This window comes from Pararge aegeria, chromosome 6 (genome assembly GCF_905163445.1).
Source record: "Pararge aegeria chromosome 6, ilParAegt1.1, whole genome shotgun sequence".
In the NCBI taxonomy this organism is placed as follows: Eukaryota; Metazoa; Arthropoda; class Insecta; order Lepidoptera; family Nymphalidae; genus Pararge; species Pararge aegeria.
Window position 1 is genome coordinate 5,346,055 of NC_053185.1, and position 14,058 is coordinate 5,360,112.

Consider the following 14,058-nt stretch of genomic DNA (forward strand, 5'->3'; position numbering starts at 1 on the left):
TAAATGTAGTTAGATATTAAGTAAACAATTATTATTTTTAACTTTTTATCATTATTATTATAATTAATAAAGTCATAATTTAAAAACCCCACAAAATAAAACAATGTATCAGTCCTTCTTCACATTTTTTTTATTTAAATAATACGGTTATACAAAGAAAATAAATTAAAAGCCAGATTTAAAATCAATCATTCGTTGGTAATATAAAAATTCTCAGTGGATAAATGTTCATCGCACATCGCCCCAAGAGGTGTACGCAAAGTATTTTTCATTGCGAAGAATTTATTGCGTGCGGCTCTTGTTGCAATCTGCGAAAGACTTATCAGTGGATAATAACCCCGGCAGGGCGGTGCGCGTCGAGCCGCATCTGTCGCATCGTCGCACACCGCCCCGCTCGCCGCAACGTACTCTTACATACACTAAAAGCCGAAGTCTATAATATAAAAATGGGAGACGCCTCCCGCACCTAACGACTAGCCGCTACGAGCGACCTTAATGCTGATCACACATAACAGTACGCTCGATGAGAATGTCAAACGAAATAACAATTTGTTCGAATTTGTGACGGTACGCTGTGTTGTGTACGGAACGCTTTTAATGTACTGCAAACTGCGTTTGATGCACGCACTGAAAACTAAATTTTTGTTCCGCGCGTGCTGTAATGAACGATCAGCTTAAAACTATGGGTAATTCTCATTTGTTCTGTGGACATCTAGACCCATGGGACAAAATTATACATTTATTTCTTCCATTGAACATATAACTCAAAATGCCATAACATAGATCATTTAACATTAACATCGTAAAATTCATCACTTGAGAATAATTGGAATGGAATTTTGAATGATTTAGAATAAATTAGGATGCCATCTATGACGTCACTGAGAACTGAGCCGGGTTGAAACGCTAGAAAGAATACCGTTATTTAGTGTGATGACGTTATGTTCCACAGAATACATGGGAAGTACCCAAAACTATTATACACTTATAGAAAATCACAAAATTCAAGCGGAAAATAATAGGAATCGTGGTGTCGCCGCCTACGCGATTACGTCGGGCAGGAGCGAGTCTGCGGGCGGGCTCGGCGGCGCCTTGCACGACTCGTCGCTCGCGCCGTTCGTCAACGCCTTCTCAGACTTCTCCTTGTTGTCCAGTTTCTTGACTGCGCGGGTGCCCTTGATGCCGACCGGGGCCTGCAAAAGATTATTTTCAACAAGTTGTTTCCCGTCACTGCATATTGTCAATAATATAAAAATATTTTCAATATTTAATTATAATAATAATAAATAAATATACTACGACAGTACACACATCGCCATCTAGCCCCAAAGTAAGCGTAGCTTATGTTATGGGTACGTATTTATTGACGATATAAAAATTTTCATTTTTACTAATACGAGTATGTACGTAAGTACCGTTGCATGAGTTGACCCTTCGAAAATGAAAGGGTTAAGAAAATGTTTCGGTTTCAGTCTATTTTCAGTTGCACTTGTATAGTTTTAGTTATTTATTTTATTTCAATGTAATCAGTTCTACGTTTTACGTGCTAAGTAATACGTAAATCTTATTGATAATATAATGGTAAAGTATTTTTGAATCGAACCATTCGATTTCGAATCCCAATGATACAACTTTTAATAAACTTTTATATGAGTTATACGGAAAGAATATACTTTTCCTGATCACTTTTGATGCATTTAAACTTCTTTTTCCTATTTCAAAGAGTATTCAGGAAGTGCGAATTTTTAGCAAAATAAATATTTTTTGTATGCTATTTATACTTATATGCGCAAAATGCGCATAAAATGACCCTTTTTCGGGTTGATAAGGGTCATTTTCCTTCTTTTTTTATCCTTATTCCTTAATGCCATTTGGTTCCTGCAGGATTTAAGGGTAGTTAAAAATAAAATCATTAATGAGCACCTTATGAGTAACGGTCCTCGGTGGCGCAGCCTTAGCGGTGATGCGCTTGTTAGCGAGGTCCTTGCTCTGCTTGTCGAGGGGAGCACGTGCTGCGGGCTTCGGCGCTGCAGTTCTATTACAAACAATATCACACTTTTATCTGCTGCGTGGTAGTGACGGCAGATCTGAATACATTTGACACCACTCCTCGTTCCCCCGGCGAACGCGTAGCAGCGTCCTCTGCTACTACTACTACCATCTACTACGAATTTGAGCTTCAACTTTCTGTTAATATTAGTTTACTGTGAGATGGTGATAATAAAAAAAATACCCGGCTAAGTTTGTTGTTTGCTCTTCTTAGACCAGGGCGCGTTTGGAACCCTCGTTAAGTTGGCGAACGAAGTTATCACCTAACAATTACGTAAATGTATATGTATGAACGTTTCATAAGTGCCTGTGATGGGCCTACATGAATGAATTTTTGGAAATTCAGTCAAATTCAAATTGTCTTGGGAGTTATCCACATCGTTCTCAGAGTCGATTGGAGTCCACAAATCAGCACTTGGCCAGCGTGGTGGACTACGGCCTAAACCAGACCAGACTAGTTGCAGTTTAAGGCTACAGGCTAATCCATTAGGGGTGTGGTAGTTGCATTAAAGTCAAACCCCTGGTCGGTGTTTAAGCGGCATCGTACCGCTAAATGGTAAAACCACTTACGAAGTGACCAGACCATAACAGAGATAATTCAGAAATGATAAATTCCCAAATTGACCTCCCATTTATAAACATACAGCGCGCTAGTGAGGTAGTAGACTGTTAAAGTAGGTTGTAAGTACCTGGCTGGCACGGCGGCTGCAGGGCGCGGCGCGGCGCGGGGTGCGGGGCGCGAGATCGGCGCTCTCGCGGCCGGCGCCGCCTTGACAGTCATCTTCACGTCTCCATTTGTCATGGGCAGCGGTGGCCCAGGAGCCTTGGGTTTGACTTCCTTAGGTTTGGTTATCGGCGCAATGGGAGCGCTCTTCGCGGGTGGCCGCGTTATCGGCGGAGGTCGTGCAGCTGGCTTCGCCGTCGCTGCTGCCGTAGATTTAGCTGCTGCGGCCACCGCTTTCAGTGGTGCAGTAGCGGGTTTGGCAGCCGGCGCTTTTGGAACCGGCCGCGGTGCAGGCGGGGCTCGCGGGGCCGTTGTCGTACGCGGAGCGGTTGCCGCGGCTGCTCGCGGGGCGGGCTTAGCGGCGAGAGTGCTGGCGGGCTTGGCGGCAGCGGCCGTCTTCGCAGGCACGGCTGTCTTGGCGGGCGAGGAAATAGGCTTGGCGGCGGAGCGCGGGGCGGCCGGCGATGCCTTGGCGATGGGCGTGCGCGCCGCGGGAGTGCGGGCGGCGGTGGTGGCCGGAGAGCGCGCTGCAGTGGTAGCGGAGGATATACGTTTGGTAGATGCGGGCGTCCGCGCGGCCGTCGTTTTCGGGGTAGCCTTTGAATCGAGTTTCGCGGTCGGCGTCGTGGGGGACTTCTTGGGAGAACTCGACTTGGCGGCCGCGGCGACGACTGTCGCTGCGACAGCGGCCGTGGCGGCGACCGCGGCGGCGATGGGAGCGTCTCCGCCGGCGGGCGTGAGCGGCGGCGTAGCTCCGGGCCGCACGGCGTCTTCGTGTTGGATTTCGCTAGTAACTGGCACGCATATTTCCTGCGCTCTTAATTCGGGAATGCCAATATCTATATCTGTAACTAGTTCGTTGCGTGATCGCTCTTCGGGAACGATGTCGGGGGCCGGAGCACTGATTTCAGATAACTGTTCTGATTTCATAACGGGCTCCTGGGGAGGTATTACTTCGAAATCGGATTCAATTAGCGGAGCCGAAGACGTAACCACAGCTATTTCTTCAACAGGGGCAATCGTCTCTGCGGATGCTAATGTTCCGACTTCTGTCGTCTGGTCTGCGGGTGCAATACTGTATGTGTCTGCTACTGTCTCGGCGGGTGCGCTCGTGTTGAGAGACGTGATCGTTTCTACGGGCGCTGGCGAAACGCTTTCAGGTCGCTCCTTTTCCATAGGTAAAAGCCCAGTCTCTGCTAATTCAACTGGTAAAGGTGAATCTCTGAGCGGTTCAACAGGCAGAGGCGAATCTCTAAGTGGTTCAACAGGCAAAGGCGAATCTCTGATCGGTTCGACCGGCACAGGTGAATCTCTCATCGATTCGATCGGCAAAGGAGAGTCTCTAAGCGGTTCGACAGGCAAAAGCGAAACTGGTTGTTCGACGGGCAATGGAGAATCTGTAAGTGTTTCGTTAGGTAAAGGCGAATCTCTTAGATGTTCACACACTGGAGGTTCGATATGAATAGCTTCCTGAAGTGATGTTTCTATAGGTAATGGAGATTCACTGGGAGGCTGGGAGCGCGCACTTGTTTCATCTGCTACTTGCATCACAGCAGATAACTCTTGATGTTGTTCTCTTGAGAAAGTTTCCTCAATATTTTGCTCTACTGGAAGAGGCGACCTGTGAATTGGTTCTTCTACGTTTTGTTGCGACTCAACATTGTCAACTGCAATAGGAGACTCTTGTTGTATATTATCTGGTACAAACGTTCCTCGTTCAAACTCTAATATTTGTTGGGAATCTATCTGTGACTTTATTTGAGACTCAATTTGTGTATCTCTTTGATCAATTGAGCTGTCAACTGGTAATTCCATGTCTGAAGCAGTGTCTGAATCTGTGCTGTCAAAATCTGACATTGTATCACTATCAAGTAACGAAAGTTGTGCCTCTACTTTCTGCCTAGTTCGTAATTTGATTCGCCTCCTCGTTTCACGGTCAAGGCCAGATGGATGTTTTTTAACTGGCTTGCTTGGCAAAGGTGATTTAGATAACACATTTGAATCCGCGACATGTGCATCATCTGGTAAGGGAGATTCAGACGGTAGTGGGGACTCCTGAGGTAATGGAATTTCAGCTGGTACTAGAGGCTCAAGAGCATCTTTCGTAGGTAATTGTGACTGTGTCAACAGTGGTGACATTGCCGGTGCAATATGCTCTGAATCTTCCAATTCTGTGGGTAATGGTGATTTTGCAAGAGGCGACTCCGTTGCTTCTAGAGTATCGACATGTGCAATAGTACTGGGAACTGGTGATTCAGAGGGTACTGGGGACTCCAGCGGAAATGGAGATTCTGGATGCACTGCCACTTCTTGAGGCAGTGGAGAAGTTTCAGGCAGAGCAGTATCTTGTGGCGCTGGAGACTCCCGCATAACATCGTTTTTTGGAGCGGGCGACGCACACAAAGGAGAATCACTCATAATTAAAGGCCCGCTTAGCGCAGGGGAATGTACTAGGGAATCATTTCGCATCTGCGATACGGGAGCTTGTAAATTATCTATTTCTTGTTCAGCTTGTAGTCTTATTTCACTGTCTACGTCAAATTCTGATGATTCTTTTATATCGCCATGAGCCATATCATTATCGTCTTCCGCTTCAAAACCATCGAAATTATTTATTTCTGGTTCAGGATTTTTATGAACATCGACAATGACATTTCCGTGAGCCATCTCTGGAGATTTAGAAAACTGTTCTATTGGCTTTTCTTCTAGATCTGGTGTGGTCTCAGATTCTGTGATAATTTCATTTTCAATATTATCTAGCTGTTCTACCTGATCGCTTGTTGTCTCTGAAATATCCTGGTGCTCTGATTTGACCAGATCATCTTTAACTTCACCAGATATTTCTGGTTGGACTTCTTCTGATGGTGACTCTTCATGTTTACTTTCCATTTCAATGTCCTGTGAGGTTTCGTCTTGTGGTGTGATAGCTCGCACATCTTTTTCACTCTCTGAAGGATCCAACAAATCTTCATTTGTAAATCCTAATTCGGAACTTTTACCATCTGGTATTTCTGGTATTTGCTCAAAAAGAAGCTTGTGAGATTCAGGTGTATCCGTTTGAGCAACTGATTCCAGTTGAATGTTGCATTCAAACTCTGTGTTGGAATCATTTTGGATGTTGCTTGCACTGTTAACATTGAAGTCCATGAAATTATCTAAATTTGTAATGTTGTTTGCTAGGGTATCAGCAGAGACATCATCAAATCTCATTATATCATTATTTGGTTCCTGGCCATCTTCTTCTAAATTGAAAAAGTTTGATTTCTCTCTTGGACACACATTTTCCTTGTCTTCACTTTGATATATTCCGTTGGGTTGCATATCTTCATCGTCGCTGTCAGGAAGAGGTTGAACTGCATTGAGATCAACACATGGCTCCATTTTTCCAAAGCGCTCGCAAGTGTCGTCATCTTTTTCCTGATAAAAGCTCATACTCATTGGGTCCCTTTCTTTGTTTTTAAGTCTTTCAAATAGTTCATCATCACCGTCAGTGTTGAAAGGATTTGTTTCTGTATGTGCTTGGAACACCTGAAAAAAATAATTTATCAGTAATTTTTAACATCATTGTAGTTTTTAAAGAAGTCACTAAATGTACATCTCAATCACATGACACAGCTCTGCCTCTAAATGAATATCCTTCCTTTATTATACATAAGGGAAGGTTTATAGCTTATTTATTTATGTTTTTTTTTACAATTTTTGGTGCATAAATAAAAAATGTATTCCAGAATACGCACAATTTCAGACAAATTTAAAGATTTATAATTTATGGTTTTAGATTTGCCTTTTATGTAATGATACCAGAATGTAGTGAGGGTGGCGAAAGTTAGTGACAACCGTTATTATGTTTCCTTTAAGTATTTCACTTATAGTACCAACCTGAATATTACAAAAGTCTGTGGTATCCTTTTGTATTCTTTCGAAGTCGTGTATGAGAGTTGTGTCTTTTTTCTTCTCCTGCTCAATTCCTACATTAAATCCAAAACCTAAGCTCTCCAGCTCATCCTTTTCATTGCCATTTAAGTGTTCTGTTACACCTTCCATTGATATATTCTGTAAATATCAAAGCATATAGTAGGATATATTTATATTAATTCTTAGTTATGAGTTAACTGTTTGGGCCTTAATAAATGAAATAAAATAAAATAGTTTGTAATGTTGGATTTAAAACAAGTGTGTATAATGTAATGTCAACAATGTGTTTGTATTTTGGTATTGGTATTATTAATAATTTCTTATTATTATTTAAAAAAATCCATTTTTTCATAGCTTATTTATTAGTGTTGAAAATTATCTACTTCCTTTATAGGAGATCTTTATTACCTTACGCTTATATGCTTTCACATTTATATCCTTAGTAGGGAAAAAGGGGCAAAATTGCATGCACATCTCAATTTGAGCTGTTTTTTAGATATCACTTGCTTCAAAGGTAAGTTATTTTAATCAAGCCAGAGCCTTTCATCATTTTCCATAGATGTGTGGGCACTGGGCCAGCTTGGTGGACTACATTCTAAACTTCTCACTCTGAGTGGAGAACTACGCCATGTAGTGGGTTGGTAATGGGTTGAGAATAATGATAGCACCATAAAGATTGAAAAAATATGAAACTTACATGGTGCCCATTACGTTGGTCACAATTATCCATGTCTTGTATTTCAGCTGGTCGTACCACAGCTTCGCTTTGGAACTGGTTACCATCTGGCACCTCAATGTCGTCCATTGGCATGGGTTTCCTTGGAGACTCTGCCAGTAGTACATCTGAGCCAGCTACTCCACCAGGCACAAACACTGGTGCGTCCGGGTTCAGAGGTGAGCTGTTCATGTCTACTGAACTACTTTCCCAGGCAGACTAAAAATAATTTCTTAATTAGGTATAAAAAATTAAAACAGACTATTGTTATAGTTAATCTAAATTCGATCAGAAGAGAAACTAGTTCTCTAAACCTTATTAATTGTTATATACATTGGTGTGATGTAATTGTACTCAAATCATTAACTTAACTAACACATCCAAAAATAGTCAACCTTCTTCAAAAAGTATCACTGGGCCAATGATAGACAGACCTGATAATTCATTCATGCACTCAAAAATGTGAGACCTCTGTTTGTAAGCAACCAAACAAGCAAAAATCTTCAATGATTACTTGGCTATTGTTGTAATTATATTGATGGTATTATATTGGTAATTATATTGATTTTTGTTTAATGTCTAGCATGATGACTTCATGTTTTAGTTATGTGAAATTACAACAATATTATGTTAACTTATAACTTAACCACCCAAATAATATAGAAGGAAAAAACATCACAAAGGAACCTGAGGAGACACCTGCACTGCAGTGGTATAGAGTTGATAATAATTATGATTGATAAAGAAATGTTATTCTAGACATTGAAGCAATATATTTGCTTATTGCAACAGGTTTCAACTTGTGCTGAATTTACTTCTGTTACTCAACAGTCAACAGTAGTAGACATCATGCAATATGTAGTTGAATCCACTTTTTGTAAGACATAGTGGAAAGTTTGAGCTTTGCTAGCTAGCATTTATTTTAAAAATAGTCAAACAGAATTGAACACTGAGTTTAAATTATAAGGAAAGTTTGAGCTTTGCTAGCAGTTGTTTTAAAAATAATCAAACAGAATTGAACACTGAGTTTAATTATTAGGATGTTACTTCACACACTTGTTGACCATCGGTTCAACATCGTCAATCAATCTGATGGATTTTGACTGCTGGACATAGGTCTTTTTTAGATAATCTGCATAGTGACTGCCTGTTGTTCTATATACAATCACATTTTAATATTTTTAATATACAAAAGTGTATGTTTCTCTTTCGCCAAGCATGACGTTAAAGTTAATGCTCCAAAGAGGGACAATTTTTTTGTCCCAGGATAATTAATCAGACAAAGAAAAAGATAAATAAATAAATCCACATTAAACTTGTTTGTAATATTTCAGGGTAGATTATAATATTTGTTATTATGATTACATCTGTATTGACATGATAAGTATACATAATAAAACACTTATGTGAAAAGCATTCACATTCCTTAAGCTGGTGCAGCTGCCAATAAATACCAAAAAAAAAAAACCTGTCCCATTCTCATGTACACAATAGAATAAGCAATGCATCTATTTTTAGACCACATTATCAATACAAACTTCTTGGAAGCCATGAATGTTACCTATGCTGTGAATTGTAATCATTCATTCTACATTGCTGCATAAGCAATTAGATAATATTTAGTAAGTAGAAAGTACTATTTTTGTATGTTTTTATATATTTTATGGTTACTTTTTTTTTTTAATAATGCTTGTCTTAAATCTTCAGAAATAGATAAAAACAGTCTAAACGTAAGTACGACTTGCACACAAGATACAAATAGTATTAACATTATTAAGATTTCTCAAAATATAATATTTTGTATAAGGTGTGTCCATTTTTAATTTGTTTTTGTTGTTTTATAGCAGCAATAGAACACAACATTCTGGGAAAAAGGAGTCTTCAATATGGACAAATAGGAAAGGCTCAAAAAAGCTTATACTTCTACCTAAAAAATAAAATTATAATATTGTTATCAAAAACAAACTTTTTGATTATTGATATTTTACATTATTACTATTGAAATTATTTATTTGTTGTGCTTATTGTAAGATATCAAGTCTGTGTGATTTACAAGACTAGTAAGTATGTAAGTAGACTAGTAAGACTAGTCATAAGTAGTAAGAATTTTATATTAAAAGTATGTAAGAATATCTAGGCCATACTTTTATTGAAAATACTGTGTCTCTTAAACTCACATTATCTTGACCAGGCGTGTCTGACCGTGGTGGGTCGTCAGCCTCCTCGCTAGGGATCTGCTCCCGTTCACCTTCGCCTTTGAAGTAATTCCACTCGTCTTCTGACTCCTCGCCACTCTCCGCTACATTATCCACCAAGTTGCCGTCGACGTGGCTCGATTCCACTGCACAACACAAATATCAATGTTTATAAATACAAATAACGAATAGGTCCTGCATAATTGCACCGGGTCTCTTATATGCTATCTGTAACAGTCAAACAGCTTTGTTTATTATGTGCCATCAAGTTGACCATTTCTATTTTTATTTTTCTTACAATCAATAAGTATTGGCATAGGGTTTCCTGTTGGACTAGAGAGTAGATTGGACATTGGCCATTCCTAAAATTGAATGTGATATCTTCATAAATTGGATCATAATTATTATAATGGCGCTAGTCTACCTTCTTTAAATCTTTTGTAGTTTTTAGTAACTGCCTAAATCTTACAGTCCGTAAGATTAGGCAGTTAAAATACGAACATTTACATTATATTCACAATCTCGCCGGTTTGTAAACAAATGTGTCACTATCAGCAACGTGAATTCAAAGATAACTGTTATGAATTAGTTAGTTTAGCTATACAAAATCGTGTACGAAGGGTCAAAATTTAATTCATAGAATGCACTTCATGCGTAGGTAGTTTCTATTTCTTTAAACCATCAGATTTCGCTGAAAGTATGTATGGCAAAATGTACGTAAAACGATCATTGCGAGATATCAAAATCGTGGCCCAGATGGCCATAGGGTACACTTCTAGAGCCTTTCGCCGCAGCCGCACTATCAACAGGTGACACACCCTTACAAAAAAAACAGACGCGATGACAATCACATGTTCATGGGGTTGTCTATAGTAGATTTATCTTTAAAACATTTCCAGTTTCCGTTGCGGCGAAGTCGCGTGCTGCGAGCTATAGTTTTTTTACCGGTCGCATTTCAAACTCGCGAAAACTTCGCGGACGCCATTTCGAGAACGGCTGACGGAGGCCGCAGACACGCCCGTGTGCCAAGAAAGGAATATCCGGGTAAAAATATGCAAGTCAAGTATCGGCCTTTGCGGGAATCCTCTGCAGGCCCGAAGGAGGGATGCGCCTCAGCACGGACGATCTATTTCCAGAACACCGCTCCGCATGAATCAACACAGAAATAACCTTTCACTAAATATTTGGAATGTTAAAATTATAGAAAACTTTCGCATATTCACATACCGCAAACGGTAATTTCACTGAACAGATTTCAACCACCGCCAGAAAAAACAGTTTGAATTTTTAGACAAAAGCCCGTTTACAATAGTGCAATAATCGGTAGAGAGCGGAACAGAGCCCACGAGCGTTCGGTGTGCGACTGATCGGCGCGGGACGGGGGCGCGGCGCCGGCAATGAGCGACGGGGCGCGAGGCGAGGGCACCCGGGGTTCGGGCGGAACCGGCGCGGCGCGCTATTTGTTCCCGCTCGCGGACGGCGCGCGGGTGCCCGGCTAGCCCACCGGCTACCACCCGCCCGGCACTACAGCACGGCTAGTGTGGGCAGGAGCCATTTTTCATCCCGAGGAAAGGGCAAAATGTTATCTTCTTCCAAAGCTTTATTAAGTCTTCGAGCATGGCGCACGTGTGGAAATAATATACCTACCTACGTGTAAAAATAATGGCTTTGGGAGTTGGACACCAAATATTTTTCATCTCCTACCTTCGGCTACACGGCTAGCATGGGCAGGAGACAATTATATCCCCGGGGAAAGAATAAAAATGTATCTTCTCCCACAGCTTTCGACTTTCAGAGCACTAGCGCACAAGTGGAAATGAATGAATGAAATGGTTTAAATATCCTAATATTACCTGTGTCTACTAATAAACGGGGATAATCTTCTCCTATTCCCAGCAGGGCTAGCATGGGCGGGGGACACTTCTCCACGGGGAAAGGATATAACGTTTATCCCCTCACGCATTTATATCCACCCCCCGAGCATGGGCACACGGGTGGACAATATATCCACGGTGGATATAATAGGGGAAAGACGAACCCCCGGTAAATGTCACAAATTAATTATTCTAATCTGTGCTCATGGTTTTGACAAATAAATTTTTCGTTTTCTGTTTTGTTTTAGTTGTCTAAGTTTTTTATTGTTTTTTTTATCTATAAATGTTCCTCGTCTGCGGCTGTTTGTTTATATTATTTATTCTGGATTTTTCAAAGTGGTATAAAACCTACCTTTCGAGAAAATAAAATGAGTGCTAAAAAGTAAGTCTTCTATTATAAAATGTTTGCCAAAGTGACTACCTATTGATTTAGAAGCGTACCTAATGAATGAATGTTTTACAGTGAAAGTAAACAGAGACGTTAATCATCAAGATCCAATCCTGTTTACATATCAAATTATTGATCTTGTACTATTTTATTTAAAGTTGTGCTTGCCTTTTTCTATGGCCCATTAGTTGACAAATTTGTGTTTATTCAGATCAAGAAGTAATAAAATACAATTGCAAATGTTGGTAGATTTCATGCCAACCCACAACCACCTTGCCACTGGGGAATTCACAGGAACTCTTAGGAGCCAAAAGGGCAGACTCCCAGTGGCAAATCTTAGTCATTACTGAAGGAGCATGGGCCAGACGGGACGGTCAATCAGTGGAAACAGTTAAGTCAATTTTGCGGTAAAGTAAGCAAGTGCAAAAAATTTAAATTATTTATTAGTGTTGTTGGCATCAAACAAGTCTTGCATAATTTTTCTTTTATTTGCAGACGTGGCAGGACATTAAAAAAGCTGCAACAGCACGGGGACGCAGCACCACAGGCAACATATACATAGTATACATGTTGCTGTAAAGTCAACCAAGTGAAGAATTTATTTATTTTCCAGAGTAGGTATAGATGGAAGAATGCAGGATGCTCATTTATCACACAAAAATAAATTAAAAAGGATGAAAAGGTTAATTTAGAAATTTTATTAATTAAAATATGTATTTATAAATCTTTCTCTTTTTTGTCGAGCAACTGTTAACAATCTTGTTTGATCCATATTTGATGTCTGATATCGTTCTTCGCTCGTATTTACAAAATTTACTGTCATTTGCTCCATTAGAGTTCTGAAATATACAAATTATATTATGCTCAATACTGTTGACCCAAATTAGTAGGGCAAATTGTATGTGAAAATGCAGGATCAATGATTTATAAGGAACCATTATTATAAGATATAATTTTATAATATTACCAAACATTAATGTGCCCAATAATAATAAGTTATGGGAACTTAAATATTATTTAAAGTATATATTTACAATACACGCCTATAATGATGCATAATATTATAAAGTGTTATGCAGGCATATATAAGTGGAGATGCTTTTTCGGGACTGTAAAGAAGCACCCAGTCAATCCCCAAGCTGCGAAATGTGTCTTTGAGGTACCTATTGGCCCTTTCCACACAGTTTCTTACTTGGCAGTGCCAGTTTGTGTACTTCTCTGCAGAACTATTTGGTGCAGCTTCTAAATCCGGAGTCATCATCCAAGGCTCTAGAGCATAGCCTGAGTCCCCAATAAAATTCTACTTTGTTATTTAAACATGTAAATTAATTCCTACTTGTTTTGCTTTTTCAGATTTTCTCCAAGATTTTAATAAAATGTTGAATAGAAATATATGCACAATCCTACATTGTAATTTGGACGTGATGATTAACCCATGCCCATGTTAAATAATTTATCAGACATTTTTTTTTGTATTTTCTTATATTTCATTACTAAATACAGTATCTACTGCCAAGTTTTTGTACTAATTCCTCAAATAAACAATTTTATTATAATGAGACATTGTTTTTTGTATATTCATATAAATAATTTACCAGACTAGTTGTATACAACATATGCAGCAGAATCCTAGGCATGTAATTTCTAGGTAATTATGAGGAGTATAATATAATGATATAGGTAGGTGTGTAACTTTTTTTGATTTGCATTGTTTCCCTTTTATACTAGTTAATGGCAACAATAAGTAAAGTTTTGAAAGTTTGCACATTTTATTTAAAACATACATAAGATGTAGTACTGTCCGATTCTACTTTCATACAGCTGTATCTTTTCATATTTTACTTTAGAGTTAATAAATATGAATTGGTCATGGACACACACCACAATCTGTAAAACATATTTTAAAATTATTAACTTACTTGATTGTTTAAGTTTTTGATAAACTCTAGATCTACATAATTTGTCTTTACCAGTTGAACATCTATCGTGGATCTCCAGAGTCTGTTCCCGGGAATAATATCTACTTTGGCATTAGTCTAAAATGAAATGAAAAATAATTAAAGTACCTAGCATTGAATATCTTTGCTATGTACTTATACTGAAGTACTAAGTACTGACTAATAATTTTATTATTAAAGTAAGTATATCTATATTTGATGAGGGGATGTCTGCCATTGCCAGACGGGTGATCAGTCCTA

At 39.3% G+C, this 14,058-nt stretch overlaps 1 protein-coding gene across 1 annotated transcript in view; it reads right to left on the bottom strand.

Moving 5' to 3' along the window:
- Positions 1 to 112: 112 nt before the first annotated feature.
- Positions 113 to 14,058, bottom strand: part of LOC120624667 (titin homolog) — a 144,092-nt gene continuing 130,146 nt past the window's right edge. The window contains exons 10-15 of the mRNA XM_039891335.1: positions 9,581 to 9,744; positions 7,386 to 7,622; positions 6,653 to 6,826; positions 2,739 to 6,301; positions 1,924 to 2,035; positions 113 to 1,193 (exon numbers count right to left, since the gene is read on the bottom strand). Of these exons, the coding sequence (XP_039747269.1) occupies positions 1,041 to 1,193; positions 1,924 to 2,035; positions 2,739 to 6,301; positions 6,653 to 6,826; positions 7,386 to 7,622; positions 9,581 to 9,744 (4,403 nt within the window). The 3' untranslated portion in view covers positions 113 to 1,040. The remainder of the gene's footprint in view (positions 1,194 to 1,923; positions 2,036 to 2,738; positions 6,302 to 6,652; positions 6,827 to 7,385; positions 7,623 to 9,580; positions 9,745 to 14,058) is intronic.